Source organism: Danio rerio, chromosome 16 (assembly GCF_049306965.1).
Source record: "Danio rerio strain Tuebingen ecotype United States chromosome 16, GRCz12tu, whole genome shotgun sequence".
Classification (NCBI taxonomy): domain Eukaryota; kingdom Metazoa; phylum Chordata; class Actinopteri; order Cypriniformes; family Danionidae; genus Danio; species Danio rerio.
Genome location: NC_133191.1, coordinates 58,619,363 through 58,638,853, shown reverse-complemented (window position 1 = coordinate 58,638,853; position 19,491 = coordinate 58,619,363). Strand labels below are relative to the sequence as shown.

General features: G+C 36.1%; 2 protein-coding genes across 4 annotated transcripts in view; both read right to left on the bottom strand.

Moving 5' to 3' along the window:
* Positions 1 to 3,261, bottom strand: part of drd2l (dopamine receptor D2 like) — a 49,462-nt gene extending 46,201 nt beyond the window's left edge. The window contains exons 1-2 of the mRNA XM_068213911.2: positions 3,042 to 3,261; positions 2,753 to 2,938 (exon numbers count right to left, since the gene is read on the bottom strand). Of these exons, the coding sequence (XP_068070012.2) occupies positions 2,753 to 2,771 (19 nt within the window). The 5' untranslated portion in view covers positions 2,772 to 2,938; positions 3,042 to 3,261. The remainder of the gene's footprint in view (positions 1 to 2,752; positions 2,939 to 3,041) is intronic.
* Positions 3,262 to 5,861: 2,600 nt separating this feature from the next.
* The window catches only part of xrcc1 (X-ray repair complementing defective repair in Chinese hamster cells 1), a 31,813-nt gene continuing 18,183 nt past the window's right edge, over positions 5,862 to 19,491 (bottom strand). For 2 of the 3 annotated variants that reach the window (NM_001003988.2, XM_073924893.1), the window contains 7 exon segments: positions 5,862 to 6,799; positions 9,040 to 9,115; positions 12,606 to 12,696; positions 12,776 to 12,915; positions 13,597 to 13,639; positions 18,960 to 19,068; positions 19,267 to 19,345. In NM_001003988.2, the coding sequence (NP_001003988.2) occupies positions 6,692 to 6,799; positions 9,040 to 9,115; positions 12,606 to 12,696; positions 12,776 to 12,915; positions 13,597 to 13,639; positions 18,960 to 19,068; positions 19,267 to 19,345 (646 nt within the window). In that variant the 3' untranslated portion in view covers positions 5,862 to 6,691. 3 annotated transcript variants of the gene reach the window in all.

Genomic DNA, 19,491 nt, shown 5'->3' with positions numbered 1-19,491 from the left:
TGCTAGAACTTTTTACTGTTTCAATCAGAATTCTGAGTTTAGGTCCTGAAAATGTATTGCATTGTTAATAACATCGTAAATAAATAAATAAAACACATGTAACTGTGATTATCTTGAAAATCATAATTTACATACAATTCTATCTGCAAACATCTCTCATGTTTGTATGTCTAACTCACAATTCAGAAGTTTAACAACCTAAATTGTGCGATAAAAAATTGCAATAACCACTTTAATTTTTGCATTTCATGATCAAAATAAGCAGGAATGAGTCGATATACTCTCTAAAATAAACATGGGTTGCATTGAGCTTGTCCACAAATGAAACCTTAAAGATCTACATGCTGAGAACAGCAATGACACTTTCATTCACTCATTCATTCTCCTTCAGCTTAGTCCTTTTTTCCACAGCGGAATGAACCGCCAACTTGTCTAGTATGTTTTACCCAGCAGATGCCCTTCTAGCCGCAACCCAGTGTTGGGAAACACCCACTCTCGCATTCACACACATACACTATGGCCAATTAAGCATAGCGCATGCATTTGAACTGTGGGGGAAACCGGAGCACCCGGAGGAAACCCGCACCAACACAGGGAGAACATGCAAACTCCACACAGAAATGCAAACTTGCCCAGCTGGGACTCGAACAGTGCTAACCAGTGAGCCAACATGCCACCCACACAATCACTTAACCTTATTTAATACACTAAAAAGTGGTTATGTCAAGCCAAATTTGCTTAAAATATAGAAAAACAATCCAATGTTGGGTTAATTTTTTCAATTAAGCCCAAATTTAACACAATTTTTGCAATAACCCAGCATTTCAGAGTGCATGTGTAAGCAAGCACTCAATTACTACCTGAACAACAGAAGCAAACAATAGTAATGCTGGCAGCACTGACTGTTCACAGATGCACCGCTGTTGCATTAAATGAGCAGCTTTATAAGCAGTGCTGCTGCTGTTTGCATTTAATGCGTCAGGCTTTTGTTTTAGTGTTAGGTGATGACTCTTCTGATCAGGACCGCAGGGACACAGACAAACACATCCACTCACACTCCTCTACAAATGTTATTAGAGCACCAGACAAGTGATCAAGAGCCAGAGCCTTTTCTTTCTGCTCATGAAAGCTACTGAAATTTGCATTCTGTATTTTAACTTAAGAGCAACATTAACCAGAAATGGAACAAATATACAAAGATGATTGATATACAATACCACAATAGGTGCAAAAATACTAAAAACACAGCTGGATTTTTAAATGCCTACAGTAGGAGAAATGCTGAGCTCACAGCCGTTTAGACTTTATGCACAATCAAATACATTTAATTGAGTCACATTAATCAATCATAATGCTCTTCTTTCACTGAAAGTCAAGATCTTCCATATAACATGCTCATATTCATCTTGATTTTAGAGTTTTATTGTTGTATAATTTGGTTGTCAAGAAATCATTTGTATTAAATTGCACATACTTCCACTAGTACCCCACTGTATATGACTTCTTAATCAATCTTTGAGCACGTAAATCTAAAATACATAGCTTGAATCACTGACAACATAAAATATAAAGATGCATGCAAAATTGCAAAGGTATAGTATACCTAAAATATAATAATTGGATGATTGTCAGTTGGTTCCAAACCTCCTGTCTTCTTCTAAACATGAACAATATTAAAGAATATTGGAAAATGCCATGCAATTATGGGCTGGTATAAGATTCTGATGGTATGTTACCTTGGATAAAAATATCATGGTTGCATGGTATTATACTAAAATATATCATTTTTAAATGTCCGGGTAAAAACAAAAACTTTTTTCCCCTTTGAACACAATATATTTTGTTTTGAGAAACGTTTCAAATATTTTGGGGCAGTAAACACGTCAGGCTAAATAATTCAAATGAATAATTGACTTCTGCTCTCTTCATTTGTTTCAAAAACACTTTTTTTACCATTTAAAACAGCATCTTTGGAGATCTTTTCTGCTGGAACTGTATTACAGAAAATTTTGGTGGTTTTTAAACCTTGACTTTTCCAAACCACGGTATACCTTGAAAACGGTTATCGTCCCATCCTTACATGCAATGACAATCATAGTATAGAAAAAGTCTATAGCAAAGTTAGTAATGAAAGTTAATGGCAAACAGCTGGCAACTACTTAAGGTTAAATAAATAATAGTGTTTTTATCATAATTTTTGGGTGAACTATTCCTTTAATCATGAAGTATTCTGAAGTATAATTGACCAAATGGTTGGATTGTCACATTATCATTAAGCTGATTACTAAATCGTTTTTAACAAGTTATACGAAAACAAGTAAACAATATGAAAGGGATCATAAAATACACACACAAAAATGTAAAAGTAAAGAATTACACAATGTATGCACTAAATGCTGGGTTGTTGTATCCCAACGATATGTTAATTAACTGAATTAAAATTAAATGTATTAATTCATTAACTATTTGTCAACATTTGACAATAAATCAGCATTTATAAGAATGTATGGCATATTGTAATCAACACATTAAAATAAAATGGCCACACACTCCTGAAAACTTTCAGACTTTAAATTAAAGCTACCTCAAATATATAACGTTAACTCACGTCGATGTTTTGTTGTGGAAACCACGATAATTAAAAGTTCAATACGAAAACGAGTGGGTTTAAGATTCGGACCTTGTGAGAACTCGCCTGAAAACGCGAACAGAGGATGAAGAATGAAATATAAATATGAAAGAAGTGTCTTACTTTCATTCAGTAGGCGCATTTCATCAGTCCCACAGTAGAACAGCAGACAGTGTAATGTTCATGGCGATGGGGAAGCAGAAATCCAGATTTCTTCGGAGACGTGGATGAACATTGCAGCAGATGCACCTGATCTCTGCTCATTTTCGCGCTCTCTGTCTGCTCCTTGGGCGCGCGCCTCCTCCTCAGCTGCTTAATATTCATCTCATTTATATTCATCAACTTAAACAGTTATTACCGCCATAAAAAGACATGTATAAAATAAGAAGACATAAGAGCCATAATAACTCACCCGATTATTTCTCCTCAGAGGCAGATGTAAACTAATAGTGTCGATTTATTTGCGTCAGTTGGCAGTTTAAATCAAAAGTAACGGCTTAAATTCAGTTTGTTTAAGGTGTGGCTGGAGCCGTTGATAAACGTACGTGACTGTGCTTATTTTAAATTAGCGCGCCAAACTGCACGCCAACGGAATAAAGCGTCATTTGAAGAAAGCATATTGAAAGACCGGCAAACAAATGGACAAACAAACTAAAATATAGACAGAAAAACAGTATAAACAGAAAAATAGTATACAGAGTGGGTGATTTATCTGTATGATCCTTAAGATTAAATATTTGTTCTTTAGCATTTGAGCCTTTTTAATGTTGAGAGGTTTGTCTTGTGTTTTAGTTATGTATGTGCTGTACGACTCATTTCCAGTGGTGTAAAGTAATAAATTACAAATACTCAAACAACTGTAATTGAGTGTTTTTTCTCAGGAATTGTAAATTACTTAGTAGTTTTCAAAATGTGTGCTTTTACTCTCTCTTGAGTAAATTTTAGTGCATTATCGGTACTTTTACTCCACTACTTTCCTTCAACCTGCAGTAACTATTTATTTTTCTTGTCTATGGGGATTAGAAACATCAGTCCTGTGATTCCTGCAAATCAAATCACACACAGAAGTTAAATCACCTCATAATGAACCATCTCTAGACATTGGCGCTTTATAACTGCAGCAAACTGTTTGGAAGCATTAAAAAGTGTCCAATAAGATGTCCAAAATCTTTACACACATTGACCTAGAGACTGTTTAGATGCATGTCACTGATGAGAAGATGACGGATGTTTACAGTTTGATAACGAAAATGGCCTTAAACACCCAGTAAGCACAAGATACCAACATGACGTCAGTTTGATGTTGTACCCTAACCTCATGGGGACGTAGCATTTTGTTTGGAAATGAAAATCAGGTTGACGTCAGAATGCAATGTCAGGCTAATGTCAATGCCCCAAGTCCAATTTTAAAATGAACCAATTATCAATGTCTAATGATGTTACAGCTTGACGTTGTGTGGACGTTACCACTATGACATCTATTAGACGTTGGATTTCCATACCCGATAATAAATGTTAGTATTTGACGTCAATATGATGCTGGCTTAAGATGTTGGTTCGACATTGGTTTTTGGTCACTTTTCAACACAACCAAAAATTGAGCAAATATCAACATCATTTGAGATCATTATCAGACATCAAAATAATGTTGTCTTTAGACGCTTGCTAGACATTACATTTTGGTCACTTGTCATCACAACCTAAATCTAGCCTAATATTAACGTCTTATGATGTCGTGTGCCTGCTGGCCAATCACTTAATGCACTACAGAATGTTACGTTTACACACACACATGCACAAATTACATGTAAACACATCAGCTTTTAAAAGCGTAATACTATGGAGTAGTTTTGAAAGGGCTACTTTTTACTTTGAGTAATATTTACAACATATTCATTTACTCTCATTTACCCCTGCAATTTTTTATTAATATTGATTGTGTTCAGCACTTTGGGCAATGTTGTGCTGTAAAAATGTGCTATATAAATGAACTAACTAACTAAAGAGATCATACAACTTTCTTTCTAGGCATCGAATGAGGTGTGAAATCATGTTGCGTTATAATTCAACAACAAAATATGCAGATACACTCAAGATGGTGAACACTTGAGTAAAGGACAAAAAACAAATTTGACAGAATAAACGCAGGTAAAGAGAACAAAAAAAATCCATTCTGATGCTTAGCCTTGAATTTAAGACTCAGAAAAGAAGATAGACACCTTTCTTCAGCAGGGGACAGACATGAGACCTCTTGTTAACAAAAAAATGAAAGATGTAGCTAGACGACCAAGACTCCAAGGACTTATAAGCACAGTAATATAAAATTCTGTACAAATTCAGAATTCTGTTTGACGAATCTCTGCTGAAAAGGAAACAGCCTAATTAGGTAGTTCGCTAGGACAGATCACAAACGGGTTAAGCTGGATTAGAAAGATGGTTTTAAACCAGCTACGATTGCACATTACACATGAAATATTAGATGTAAACAATTACAGTGATTAATAAACAAATGTGTTAAATTATGTCAGCTAATCTTTTTTTTATATGGTGGATTAACATCAACATCTTATCACTACTCTTTAACACAGGACTAATATAAATAATCACCTGTAATCTAATGTTGTACTTGCTCATGCCTATAGATTGAGCACATACACACAATTTTAAGGTTTTCATTAATTGTTTGTTGCAGTTTCCCCAAACCTGAACTCTGAAACCCATACTAAAAAACATTATTCATGTGGACAAAACAATGCAGTCCTGTAACTACAAAAATATTGCAAAAATTAAACAAATATTTTCCTCAAAGGAAAGGAAACACTTCACCATTTTTGGTACATTGGTACTCTTTTTACTTTAGAGCAGGAACAGGAAAATGATTGATTATAACCAGGGCCAGACGGAATCTGCGGACGTTTTTTTTGCTATTTCTGCGGAGAATTTTAGTAAAATCTGCGGATTTCTGCGGAATTATTTTGAGAGTATCCAGCGGAGTATCATAACTTACACCTTAATATATTAAATAAAAAGTAATAAATTACTAAATAAAAACTGAATAAATTCAGATTTATACATTTACTCAAGTAAATAAATAGAATTAATAATGGGCTTAAAATCTGCATAAATCTGTGGAATTCTGCGGAAAATCTGCGGAATTCTGCGCGCGCAGATTCCGTGTGGGCCTAATTATAAGATACCTTCCAAACAGAAACCAGAAGATCCACAACATCACTTCAGCAAAACTATTTTCCAACTTTATTCTGTGCTCTTTTAAGCTAGAACCTCAAAGTATTACTTACATTAAAGAAACGTAACAAGCAAAATACATCAAGAATTTAGTCAAACGTTAAAGTGAATCCAAAATAAAACAACAAACATCAACACTTAAGAACAAGAAACATTAAAAAAGTACAGCAATATTAATTTCAGGTGCTTCTTTTTCTTAAATATGCTTGAGCTCCACACAAAAGCAATATTATTATTGTAATATTAATGCTAAAGACCACACCAAGTTGAAATCTTTCCATCTTAACCAACTCAATAAGCCAAAAAATCTAAATATGGATCAGTTAATCAATAATTGACAGTACATCGGAACATACATTATAAATAAGCACGTTCTCCGCAAGTCAGAATCAAAAGGGTTTTTAGGTTTGGTCTTTAGTAATTAATATTTAACAGCTTCATAAACAGCTTTGAATTGCTGGTAAAACCGATCATGAATATGCATCAGAGTCTTTTATCTCTGGGCTGGTGGGCTGGTATATGCCATAAGTCCATTTTTCAGCATCAAAACAAAGACCTGTGACAGATATGGGGTATTAAAAGTTCAATCCAAAGATTGTTAATTCATTCATTTATTATTTCACACCTCTTTCCAAACCTGTATGATGTTCCTCAGTGGGACAGAAGGTCTGTTAACTATCAAACAGAAGAAAGTCAGACAGGTCTCTAAAGACATTAGAGAGCTAAAATAACGGCAGAAGTCTTTTGTTTATAGGTTGAGCCAGTGTCTGCTCAGGTCAAGGCAGGGATTGATGGTTGAAAACATGAAAAACTCTATTAAGGCACAACAGTGTATGGCTGATAAGGCAACATCTTCTGTCTGTCATTGATGGCGAATATCCAGGTAGGCTTCACAAAGCTCAGACTCCCATTTTCCATCAAGGCCTGTAAAAAGACAGAAGAGGCAGTAAAAGGAGATGAAAGGGTAGAAACTGGGCCTTGACTCGAGGAGACGTTTAATGCATAGGGGTTTTGATTGCTGTGCAGAGCGGCTGAAGAAAACCACATCAATGACAGCGGCTGAACAAAAACAGATCTGCATTTTCCGTCAGTGAAAACTCTCTCAAAGATGTTCAAATGTACATTCAATTAAAAGCAAACTTGTGTGTCAATGGACTCGGCTGAGACAGTTTCCTACATTGTCATATTAAGTCACGCGTTATGATGCAGTCACAGTAGATCTTCAATTTAAACACTATAAAAATTGTTTGAACATATGGGCCAAAACAAACAAGTGTGCATTATATTTTGGCCATCAGCTCCACTGATAAATATCGCTATCAGCCAGAGTAAAACTTGCATCATTCAACTACTAAATCAGGGGTTCTCAATGTCTACATTAAAAGGTCCAAATCTGAATTTTCAAAGGTCAAAGGGGGCAGAACAATTGATATTACATAACTTGTTTTTGATAAACATCAATAACATGCAAAACATTTTTAATAAAGTGGCATTTGCATTCAAAACACAATAAATACAATGCAAATGGGCCACCACCACTAAAATAAGTGCATTTCTGTACTAAACACAACAAATGATAGGCCAATAGTATCTGAACGCAGCCATTAGACGCAAGCTGAGATTGCATATCTCAGAGATGCAATGACAGACACAATGCACTCAATGGAGCTAGTGATGCCACTGTGAGGGGCGGGGCTAGGTGAGTGCATTAAAAGCATTGCATGCAGCTCAGATGTAACTGCACCAGGGGTTTGTTCTTCGTACATGGATTACTCAGTTAGCTGGATTTGGTTATTGACGATTTGTCGTGATCCAGGATTGTTTCATTCTTCAAAACTGATCCGAGAGTTGTTGTCATAGCAACAGTTCTGGTAGCTCAAACCTGCTCGGGAGCAGGTTTATTTCATGCAAAGATAATACTGAAAGTATGTACCAAATGCTGATATTTTCTTACCTATAAACTATATACACTTCGTAAAATAGTTTAAAAATAGTTAAAATAGTTTATATATACACATTTGTAATTTATAATAATTAATATAATTTATTATTGAATAATTAGGCGAAGCAGTGGCGCAGTAGGTAGTGCTGTCGCCTCACAGCAAGAAGGTCGCTGGGTCAAGCCTCGGCTTAGTTGGCATATCTGTGTGGGGTTTGCATGTTCTCCCTGCGTTGGCGTGGGTTTCCTCCGGGTGCTCCGGTTTCCTCCACAGTCCAAAGACATGCGCTATAGGGGAATTGGGTAGGCTAAATTGTCTGTAGTGTATGAGTTTGTGTGTGGATGTTTCCCAGAGATGGGTTGCGGGTGGAATGGCATCTGCTGCGTAAAAAAACTTGCTGGATAAGTAGGCGGGTCATTCCGCTGTGGCGACCCCAGATTATTAAGGGACTAAGAAGACAAGAAAATGAATGAATGAATTAAATAATTAATAATACTTAAGTTTACATACAACAACGTTAAAAAATTATGTAAATAAAACGTTTGCAATCTGCACTCTGAAATAAAAGTACAAAAATCCCCAAGGGGATCAAAGAGAACATTTATTAATATGGACTTTTTAGATACAAATGCATACTATTTTAAGGCACTGATCCAGCTTCAGTACAATTTCTGTATGATAATAGACATCCACAATACTCAACTGTTGTTTGTTTGTTCGTTTATAATGGAATAATAATTTATGCAGTCATGCACATGTTTTGACAGCTAATATGCTGGTGATTTGATGTTTTGCAAAAGTTGCAGACACCGTAACCAATATCAAAATGCTTTTTTGATGCAAAATTAATTTAAATGAAGAGATTAAAATAGGCCTAGTCTACTATAATGAAGAAAATCTACTCTAACTGTAAAACTAAATAAACTGTTAAATACTCTTGACACATGAAAGTATAAAGCCTGCAGCCCACAACAAATGTGGAAAGTTATTGCGTGTCATATTTAGCAAACCGCTTACTATGAATATGATCTAATTTTGCTCACATGGATAATTGAATATTAATCAGATGATGTCATTACGCTGCTGTGCCGTCAGCCAATAGCTGATCATGATTTCGAGGATTGATAGATCTGTCCTTCAAAACACATGCAGCAATCTCAGATAAATAAATAGAAACACTGCTAAAAACAAATTGTGTTTCAGGTAAAAAGATGAAATACTCACATCCTCGAAAGAGTCGTCCCATCCCTCACTGGTGATGACGAACTGGACCTTCTCGCTCATGTAGTCTTCAACAGCTCTGAGGATAAAATAAAGGCTCTGAATAAAAATGCAGTTCATTCACTGGCCACCAGAGGCTCCAATTGGGATTTGACTCCATAGGCTTTCCATGCTAAAATGACCAGATTTACAGCAGAAACAAATGTTTACAGCTTGGTACAAAAAGTGGTCTAGCTGTATATAGCTGATATTCTTCTTCATGACAATTGTGAAAGGATGATTTTTTTTTTTTTTTTTAACTCAAGTTTAATTTATATTAAGCCCTAAAATTGTGCATAATTAAGGGCGTGGCCACTTGAGTTACAGGTGTCTTTTGCTCAGATAATTCTTGGCCATTATGTAGATCACATTTGTGCCTTTGTTTATGCAGCTTTACAGTCTATTGCTTTTCGGGATTATTTCTTAAAACTATCAAAAATGTTTTGCAGTTAATTGTGATAACTAAGTCTGGCCACCATTCTATTACATGAGCAGGGCTCAACAATAAGGACTGCCCGGTGGCCCGGGGCCAGCGTGAAAGACACTCGGGACAGTAGACAGGATTGTTACTGGCCCCTATCGGCCAGTAACGATGAGAATGTTTTTTTTTTGTTTTGTTTTTTGACCTGGTAACAACCAGTACAGTGAAAAGATGGCAATATGGTGGCAAATTTAAACAATAAGGCTAAAAGAAAACGTTTCTAAAGGCTTAGAAGCAGACCATTACATGGGTACAAAATTAAGAAACTGAAAAAAAGAACAAAAAAATAACAGTTGTCAGTTTGGCAAGCCACTTTTATAAAAAGTTATTTAGAATTGCATTAAAACACCAGCACATTTTTCATACTGCTCTTTCATTTGCATAAAATCTTGAATCTTGCTCATTATAAATTTATTAACATATTTAAAATGTTTAAATTCTAGATTCACAGGCATAATTTTGCCACTATTTAAAATATATGGCTAAGAAATCGCTATTAACTTTTTAGTTTTTTTGGTGGGGCTAGTGAAAATTTTGACAGGGCATGTAAAAATCTTAAGCAATAGCCCGATCGGACCCGTATAAAAAATCATTAGCGTTGAACCCTGATGAGTAATTTTTTTATATAAATTTCAACTATACAGTTAAAGTCAGAATTATTATATAGTTGTTGTGATAGCATAGCAACTGTAGAATCACCACAACAGACTAATTTAAGTACTTTACTATAGTATGATTCAAAAAGCCATACACTATTTATTATACATTGAATAAATTATATAAAATAAGTATACACAGTTGAAGGCAGAATTATTCGCCACCCTTTGAATATTTCTTTCTTTTTAAATATTTCCCAGTTGATGTTGAACAGATTCAGGAAATGTTCACAGTATGTCTGATAATATTTTTTCTTCTGGAGAAAGTTTTATTTGTTTTATTTTGGCTAGAATAAAAGCAGTTTTTAATTTTTCAAAAGCCATTTTAAGCTCAATATTATTAGCCCCTTTAAGCTATATTTTTTTGATAGTCTACAGAACAAACCATCATTATACAATAACTTGCCTAATTACCCTAACCTGCCTAGTCACCCTAATTACCCTAGTGAAGCCTTTAAATGTCACTTTAAGCTGTATAGAAGTGTCTTGAAGAATATCTAGTCTAATATTATTTACTGTCATCAAGACAAAAATAAAATAAATCAATTATTAAAAATGAGTTATTAAAATGATTATGATTAGAAATGTGCTGGCAAAACCTGCTCTCCGTTAAACAGAAATGGGGGGTGGGGATAAACAAGGGGGGAATATTAATTCAGGGGGGGCTAATAATTCTGACTTCAACTGTATATGTATTTCATTTATTTAAAATTATGTATTATCCATTTATAATTAATATTCAGAACTGTAATGCCCTCCAGAATCTGAGAAATCAATCAGCTGTCAGCTATAGACCATTTTGAGGGATGTAAACAATAACAATGGTCCTAATGCATTTCCTGTTTTACATCTTTCATTTCCAAAGCTTCTGAGAACCCAGAAAGTTCCACATGTTGATACTTTTTATAATGACAGCCGTGTTAACATTAGGTACGACTGAATCCCCTCTTGTTACAGTTCTGAAAAGGTTTTAAGACAAGCCGGCACTGTTCATGAACCAGTGATATCGCCATATTGAAATGGTCTATAACACAGTCATATGAAACACTGTCATACAATGCCAAGTCTGCATTTCAGATCTCATAGCGTTTCATGATAGCCTAGCATTTAGACTTTATTTGACGTATTTATTAGCATTTACCACTTTAATGCTTAAAAGGGCTGCATGGCATTAAAAGAAAGCACAAAGTCAATCTAAAATTCAACCGAGCGCATGTGGCCAGAACACAAACAGGTCACCTTTAAAGGAAGTGTGAAGTGTTTCATCAATAAAAAGGGCATCTCTAGCTCCGCCTATTCACCACCTCATTGCATTTTTAATTATTAGGGAGTAATGCATGATTGGCAATTAGAAAAGCTCCGCCCACTTCATTTGCGCTCTTCATAAATATATACATTAGATGTCGCCTACCCTGTTGTTGTCTATTGGACGGAATGCGTCAATAGAGCCGACATCTTGGAACAGGGTAGCGCTCCTTTGAAATGAATGCGGGACCAAGGTACAGTGGAGGACTGTGCCAACCCAAAGCCAGAGATATACACATATACACATATATCTATGATTGTGAGTTTTCCTGGATGTTAGTATGCAAATTTTTTTTTTATTACGAAAATTTTAATTTTACATCACTTTTCTACATTGATGGATCAGTGACCGCACGGGCATTCCTAACAAAAAGCTTGTGTTTGTGTGTACAGAAATGTACTATTCACCCTCCCTGTTAAATTTGATCTAATCATGTCCTGAAACACAGCTCCTCTCCTGCTTTCACTGCTCATACTGACGGAGGGAGCGATTCGCTTGTGAATGAATCCCCGTTATGAACGACTCGTTCACTAGCCAACAATAATACAAGTTTCTGGCAGCGCAGCATCTCGTTGTCATATTTCATTTGCATTGTTTGCTGATTTTATTCAACAAAACCAGCATAAGCCGAGTGTTTAGTGCGAGTTGGAGCTACTTTGCCTTATGGTGAATGCAGTAAGTGACTGTTATCATCAATGTTGAATACAAAAGTCATAACATACAAAAACGTAAAAAACTTAATATTACCTATGAAATGTTCTGCCTTTGTGCTTTCTTTTCTTTGATTGCTCGTTACTACACCCGTAGACAGCGCTAAAGTCCCGCATCTTCACGTAATAACACTGTCTTGTCTAGTGCAGTTGAATGACATTTGTCCTGGGAGCACTGTACCAATGTGGCGGCGCTACTGACGCATGCTCAGGGTCCCTATTCGATATCTAGTGTATATATCTATGTGCACTCTTTAGAAATCCTACTGTTGACATCATGGACACTACGTCCATATTTTTAAATCGCCTACAGCTTCTTAATCATCACTCCGCTTTAAATGGATCACACAGACACACTTATAAACACACGTTCATACCCATTGAAGGCGATGATGTAGCGCAGAAGTAGTCTTTTTTGGTTGTCAGGGAACTTGCCGTAAAGATAGAAGCGCTTCCCCTTTAGGAAATCTGAAGGAGCGAAAACAAAGATGATTTCTCAAAGATCCTCAAGACTTTTTAGATGAAAGTGCAGCAGGAGGTGTCAGACCTGGCAGTTCAGGGATGGGTTTATCCTCCTCTTCCTCAGCGTCTGTGTTTTCATCAGTCGAGCCGCCGTACGGATCTTCATTTTTTCCCTTATCTGCGCTTTGCTCTGCTGCCTTTTTCTTCCTGCTCGCCATCTCCACCCTAAAATAGACGAACATAAACACTGGAGCATTACACATCTGATGCTATAGAAAAATCAAGGAACTCTTTGCCATTCCTAACCCAGCCAATGCATTAACTCGATACACATTTTAGGTAATTACTGGCATGCAAGGATTTACATTGAATTGATGCATTGAATTGATCAAAAGTCACAGTTAAAGCATTTCATAATCTCATAAGAGTGAGATCAAATCAGTTATCAGCATTAAACCTTTAGATCGGCCTGTGCAAAAAGCTCTACAGAGTAAAACAGCAGATTATAGCGTGTGTGCAGAAACATACTATGTTATGAGAGCTGAGCTGCTTATTTAGATTTTCTATTAATCTTGATAAATGTCATTACAATGGAAGTCAATGGGGCAAAAACAGCCCCCAGCATAATGAAAGGGTAGTCATTTAGCCTACAGTGTATTGTTGAAAATGTTTAAGAATAACCAACTATAAAACACAGTTTATTTTAGCAGAAAGAAAGCAACCATCACTCACGCCTGATCAAATACCCTCCTTTCAGCTCACACAGATGCATTAAGACGACATCAACTCAACAATAATGAGATTTTAAAGACAGCTGGGTTACACAAACCGGGGATGTTAAAGAACAATTACAAGCATTTATTTGCACATAGCGACAGTGAGTTTGGAATGCAATGCATGTCGTACCTGTTGAGCTCATCTTCGGTGTCCATGCCAGAGCCATCATCACCTGAGAAGAGATGCAGGATAAACAATAAACACAATAAAGAGTAGGACAAGCATTAGCACAAACATACCTTATCATTTAATCATCAAGAACGAGATGCTTTGGATAGTATTGGAAATTAAAATGCTTCTTTTAGGGCTGCACAATACTGGGAAAATATGCAATATTGCTATTATTATTGCTGAGTATCACAATAACATTATTGCTTACGATATACCATTTCCCTTGAAAAATGCTGTTTTTATTAGCTGCTTTAAAATCATTTATTATTTAATGATAATAAAATAAACAGGTAAATTATATTTTTAAGATCTTTTTAATTCTAATTCAGACTAAAAAACTGGGTTTTCTTAGTCTTTAAAACACTATGGGCCCTAACATACACCTGGGGCAATAAGGTGCTTTTTTATAAAGGCTTTTTTTTTAGTTTATTCATGACAATTTGCTTTTGTATAATGTTATTATTATTAGCAGTATTATTTATTATATTTATATTTATATTTGTTTTATTAAAAACAAGCTTAGATTTGTCCACCTGTCAGGTTTTAGACCATATGGGGCGCAGCATGTGTATTAGGATATAACTCAGGTTTTTGAGCACACTTGGTTATTATTGTTCTTTTATTCGTTTGCTGGAAATTAGAACTGAATTTAGAAATAGCTTTGAAGCAAATCTTTGCGCTTAACCAAATTATTTATGTAGGCTAATGGATGTCTGTGCGTAAAAGAGGCCTAATGGAGGAGGCTCATTCTTTATCCTCGTGCTGCAGATGCTCTGTTTAACTGTTTTCTCGCCAGTGAAGTGCTGTTTTTCCACTTACAAAGTCCGCCATGTAAATAGCAAATCGTTATAGCACCACGCAGCTGACTCTTAAAGGGAATGGGAGACGAGACTCTGATTGGTTTATTCTCAAAACACACCTATAACTAATATATATATATAAGAGAATAAGCTCAACTCTGTTAGACCATGCGCCACGGCGCAAAGCGGATTTTTCCATTCTTAAAATAGCAAAAGTGGATTCTGACATGCCCTGAATGCGCCCTGCGCTTTAGACTTTGCCCTATGAGTGAAACTCTGATTGGCTGTTGCCATTTTCCTCTCATCTCTTCTCCATTAATTAGTGTTTATTTTTAGCTCTGGGTTCAGCTTTGAGCCGCTACAGCCAATAGTGAACAGGGTAGGCGGTGCTAAAGTAAGTAAGGCCCCATCTGACCGGTCAAATTTAGATAACTAATATATAAACTACATTTAATTTATCACACGTTTGCAATACTTGCATATACTTTTGTTGCGATAACAATTGAGATATAATGTCCAGTCCTACCTCACTTGATTATTTTCCTCAGTAACACTAACAGTTACAATTTAAAGTGACATTCGTTAAGTTACTAATGACTTTAGCAATAAAATGTACAAAAAGTACAGGAAAAGATTGTCAACAATCATACTTCAGCAGATGATCCTCATTTTGTTTAGATCTAGATAATTTAAGTTGTAGCTTAATGACTTTTTTATTAAGCTTGCTAAGTTGTAATTGTTAAATTTGCAGGTTTTAATTTTTTGATATTAACATTTGTTTATATATATATATATATATATATATATATATATATATATATATATATATATATATATATATATGTATGTATATGTATATATATATATATATATATGTGTGTAAATATATATATATATATATATATATATATATATGTGTGTGTGTGTGTGTATGTATATATATATATATATATATATATATATATATATATATATATATATATATATATATATATATATATGTATATATATATATATATATATATATATATATATATATATATATATATGTGCGTGTTCAGCTCTAGACAGTTTGCAACATAATTAAGAGTTCATGCCACCAATCGAATAATTAAAAAAGCAAGAAATATTAAAGTAAGTTAAACAAGATCAAATGCAAAAGAAATTATTTAAACAAACAAAAACTCTGGTGCTGCAGGGGAATGATTAGGCAGCGTAAGTTAAGCCAAAAACGAAAGCTTTTCTCAAGAGAACAAATGAAGAATTGTTTTATCATGCACTCATTACTGGCAATGCAACACATCCGTAAAGCACTCCAACCTATGCACATAGGGAACAAGCGACCTCAAGACAATAGCGCCATCTAGTAGACATCCCAGCACCAGGAAAAAATAAATAAACAAACCTGTAACAATAAATATAAATAAATAACTATATAGATAGACACACACACGCATGCAATTTTATATAAAACTGTTTTTCTTGAGAACATCTTACATCTTATTGGCTACAGAATAAACAATTTTTGTCCAGTAACTTGCTTAGTTAACTAATCAACCTAGTTAAGTTTTTAAACGTCATTTTAAAGGCTGGTTTATACATATCGCTGGGGCCCACGGTGCTTGCCTTGAGCGTAGTCGTGCATGTATACTTCTGTGCACTGTTTCGTGTTGCTCTGCAATAACGCTTTCGAAACGCTAGCTGGCAGCAGGTTTTTGTTTCTCTGTAGTTTTTTTATGGGTGTTTTGTTTTTTCTGAATGCTACCTTAATGTACAAGTAGCTCAAACTCGCTCATTTAGAGGCAGGAACCAGCAATAGCTTTAATCATGAGATAAACACAAAGCAGAAGTCTCCACCAGGAGCTCCTTCATAGGACACATGCAAACACTCACTCCCATCAGGCTTGCAGCTCTCAACACCACCCATACTCATCAGCGCTACCAAGCAGACCAATCACAGAGCTTGGCGCTATTTAAATTTTAAATTTAAGTTAAATTTTTTTGAGAGGTGCGCATCAGCGTTAGGGCGAGGGCTATGCGAGCGCACTGAGGCTGTGCCGGAGCACACGTGTTTGCTCAACGCATAAGTAGAAATCAGCCTAAAGCTGATTTATTTTCCAAAATAACTGGTTAAATATTATGCAGTGTCATCATGGCAAAGAGATTTTTTTAATGAGAAATAAGGTATTAAATCTATTCAGTTTAAAAATTTCAGTATGAAAAAATCTTTTCATTAAGCATCAGTTAAGGAATACTTGTAAAAGAACAGATGTTTCACATAAATTTGTCTTCAGCTGAATCTCCAGTATAAAATCTCTACAAATATCCTCATTGTACCCAAAGCCTCAGTCACAGTGATGCTCATAGACAGTGATTCACCATTTTTCTCTCTGAATGTCTTTAAGTTGCACGAAAACATTCAGGCCAGCGAGGTTTGCTCACGTCTGCTCTTGTGCTCCCTCAATTTACATAGAAATGAGAAACATGCCCAAGTCTCCTCTCTGCGAATGCTGCGGGCGAGTGTCTGTGCCGCACTTCCAGCCTCTCCAGCCCCACGGCTCTCTTCTGGCCCTCCAGTTTTTATTTTCCTGATTGATTGGAGCACTGCTTTACACGCACTTCATTAACCCGCACTCTTAAAATCCTGCGACGTGCAGCTGGAGTGAAGGGACCCCACGGCAAACAGGTTGACACGTTAACGATTTTCAGGATGCATATATTTGACAAGCTTTGGGTGCTTTGGCCTCTTAAGAGGTGACGCAGATAGCAACATCAATAAATCTTCCCAAACAGACATTATTGGTATTGACGGAGAAACACAGTGACGTCTTTAAATGGCTTTTTCGGCTTACATATATAACCTTACACTGAATCTGCTTAATGTAGAAGGTCATAGGCCACTCGTTTAATAGGAAAAAGGTTATTAGCAGAGCTGCTTAATGATTAATCATGACTAATCATGTATATACAGTATATTCATAGTCGTTTATGTATATATGTATGTATTTCCGCTACATTCATACTTATATTTATATATAATACAATTAAAAAAAGTATAAAAAATTGCTGCTTACATGGTCGACTCTTAATAAGAGTATTACCTTAATCATATTAAAATTGGAGGAATGGTGTCCATGTAAATGTATCAGTGAAAGTGCCAGATGAAGTCGTGAGTTGTCAAAGACAGTGCATTCCTCTGCCATGTGCCTCCAATGTTTCATTAGGTTTGACATGTTTTCCCCTTAAACGAAACTTTGTAAAGCATCTGCTCGCGTTGTGTCAGAATCCTTGTGAAATACAGCCATACTTTAGAACGCTTAGTTTAAGCAAATTTGATGAACACGAATCTGAAGGGAGTCACTCCGGCTACCCTGTCCTGCGTGCATTGTGTGTGTTTGTGTTTGTGTGTGTGCCCGCGCGACAAACCTACCAGTAACAAACCTGCCTAAATGTTGTTGTCCGTAGCCACTAAATCAAAAAGTTACGAATTGCTGTGAGATTACGTTGCACTCTCAGCTCACATCATTCAAAAGAAAAGGTCCACATTGTTTTTTGCAGTCCACTTAGAATCCAACATGGAAATCATTTTTTTCTTTAATGGCATTGATTGTTTTGAAATTCAGATGACATTAACATGCCTGTGTTTTTATTTCTGTAATAAATAAGGCTGTTAAGCCAGGATCTTGATAGTTTATTGTGGGTTTGTTGTTAACATGAAGAAATCTGTGTTACAAGTTAAACAAAAATTCTATTAAACAATTATATTTTGAATTTAAATAGTTTTTGTCTTGCGTTTACATTAATTTTACATTTGAATAGACAAAATTACAAGTTTCAGTCTTGTATAGGTGATTAGTCACAGTTAATAAAAAAAAATGTGATTAATTAGTTCATTTTTAATCGATTGACAGCATTAAGAGCTGCATATTTAAACAAAAAGATGGCGATCTCGATTCAACCCCCTAGAGCAGGGGTCACCAAACTTGTTTCTGGAGGGCCGGTGTCCTGCAGATTTTAGCTCCAACCCTAATCAAACACACCTGAACAAGCTAATCAAGCTCTTACTAGGTATACTTGAAACATCCAGGCAGGTGTGTTGAGGCAAGTTGGAGCTAAACCCTGCAGGGACACCGGCCCTCCAGGAACGAGATTGGTGTCCCCTGCCCTAGAAGATCTTAATCCAGCATTGCAAGAACATGCAAGAATATGAACTGTAAATCCATTTCTTCTGTTCCCACTTTTATAAGTTGAACACAATCTTGGTCTAATTCAGCAACTAAACACATCTCTCTAGATCAGGGGTGTCCAAACTCAGTCCTGGAGGGCCGGTGTCCAGGAGAGTTTAGCTCCAACTCTAATCAAACATATCTGACCCAGCTAATCAAGCACTTACTAGATATACTAGAAACTTCCGGGCAGGTGTGTTGAGGCAAGTTGAAGACACCGGCCCTCCTTGAGTTTGGACACCCCTGCTCTAGACCAAACAGTGCTGATTGACTCTTCCTGTAGTCATGTCTTTACCTGGGCCTTCTTCATCCGTCGAGCCTCCATACTCCTCCTCCTCCTCCTCCTCTTCCTCCTCAACCGGCTGCTGCTTTTTAGGAGTCACTGGCTTCTTTTCTGGTGTTTTCTAGGAAAGCATGACAGAAACGGCACTTAATAAAATCGGTTTCGCATTATCGCCGCCGATGAGCCATTGATGCGTGTCAGGAAGTCAACGAATCTCAGAAGAAAGTCTCCATGGCAACAGCATGCAGCATCAAGGTTATCAAGACCATAACCGAAAGAGGAACACATAAGATGATGACTAAAATACATGAATTATTACCACTTTCGGAGTTTCATCCTCACTCTCGTCTTGTTCCGCTTCACTCTCTGAACTGGATTCAGCTCCATCCATCAGATACCTGGAAAACAGCGGACTGAGTATTGCTGACACCGCATGGGAACATTACATATACAGCTGAAGTCAGTCATAGAGTTTCAGCAGCCTTTGACTACATTTGTTCTCTTTAAAAAGGAAATACTTAGTTAATATGTAGCTTAGATTGAC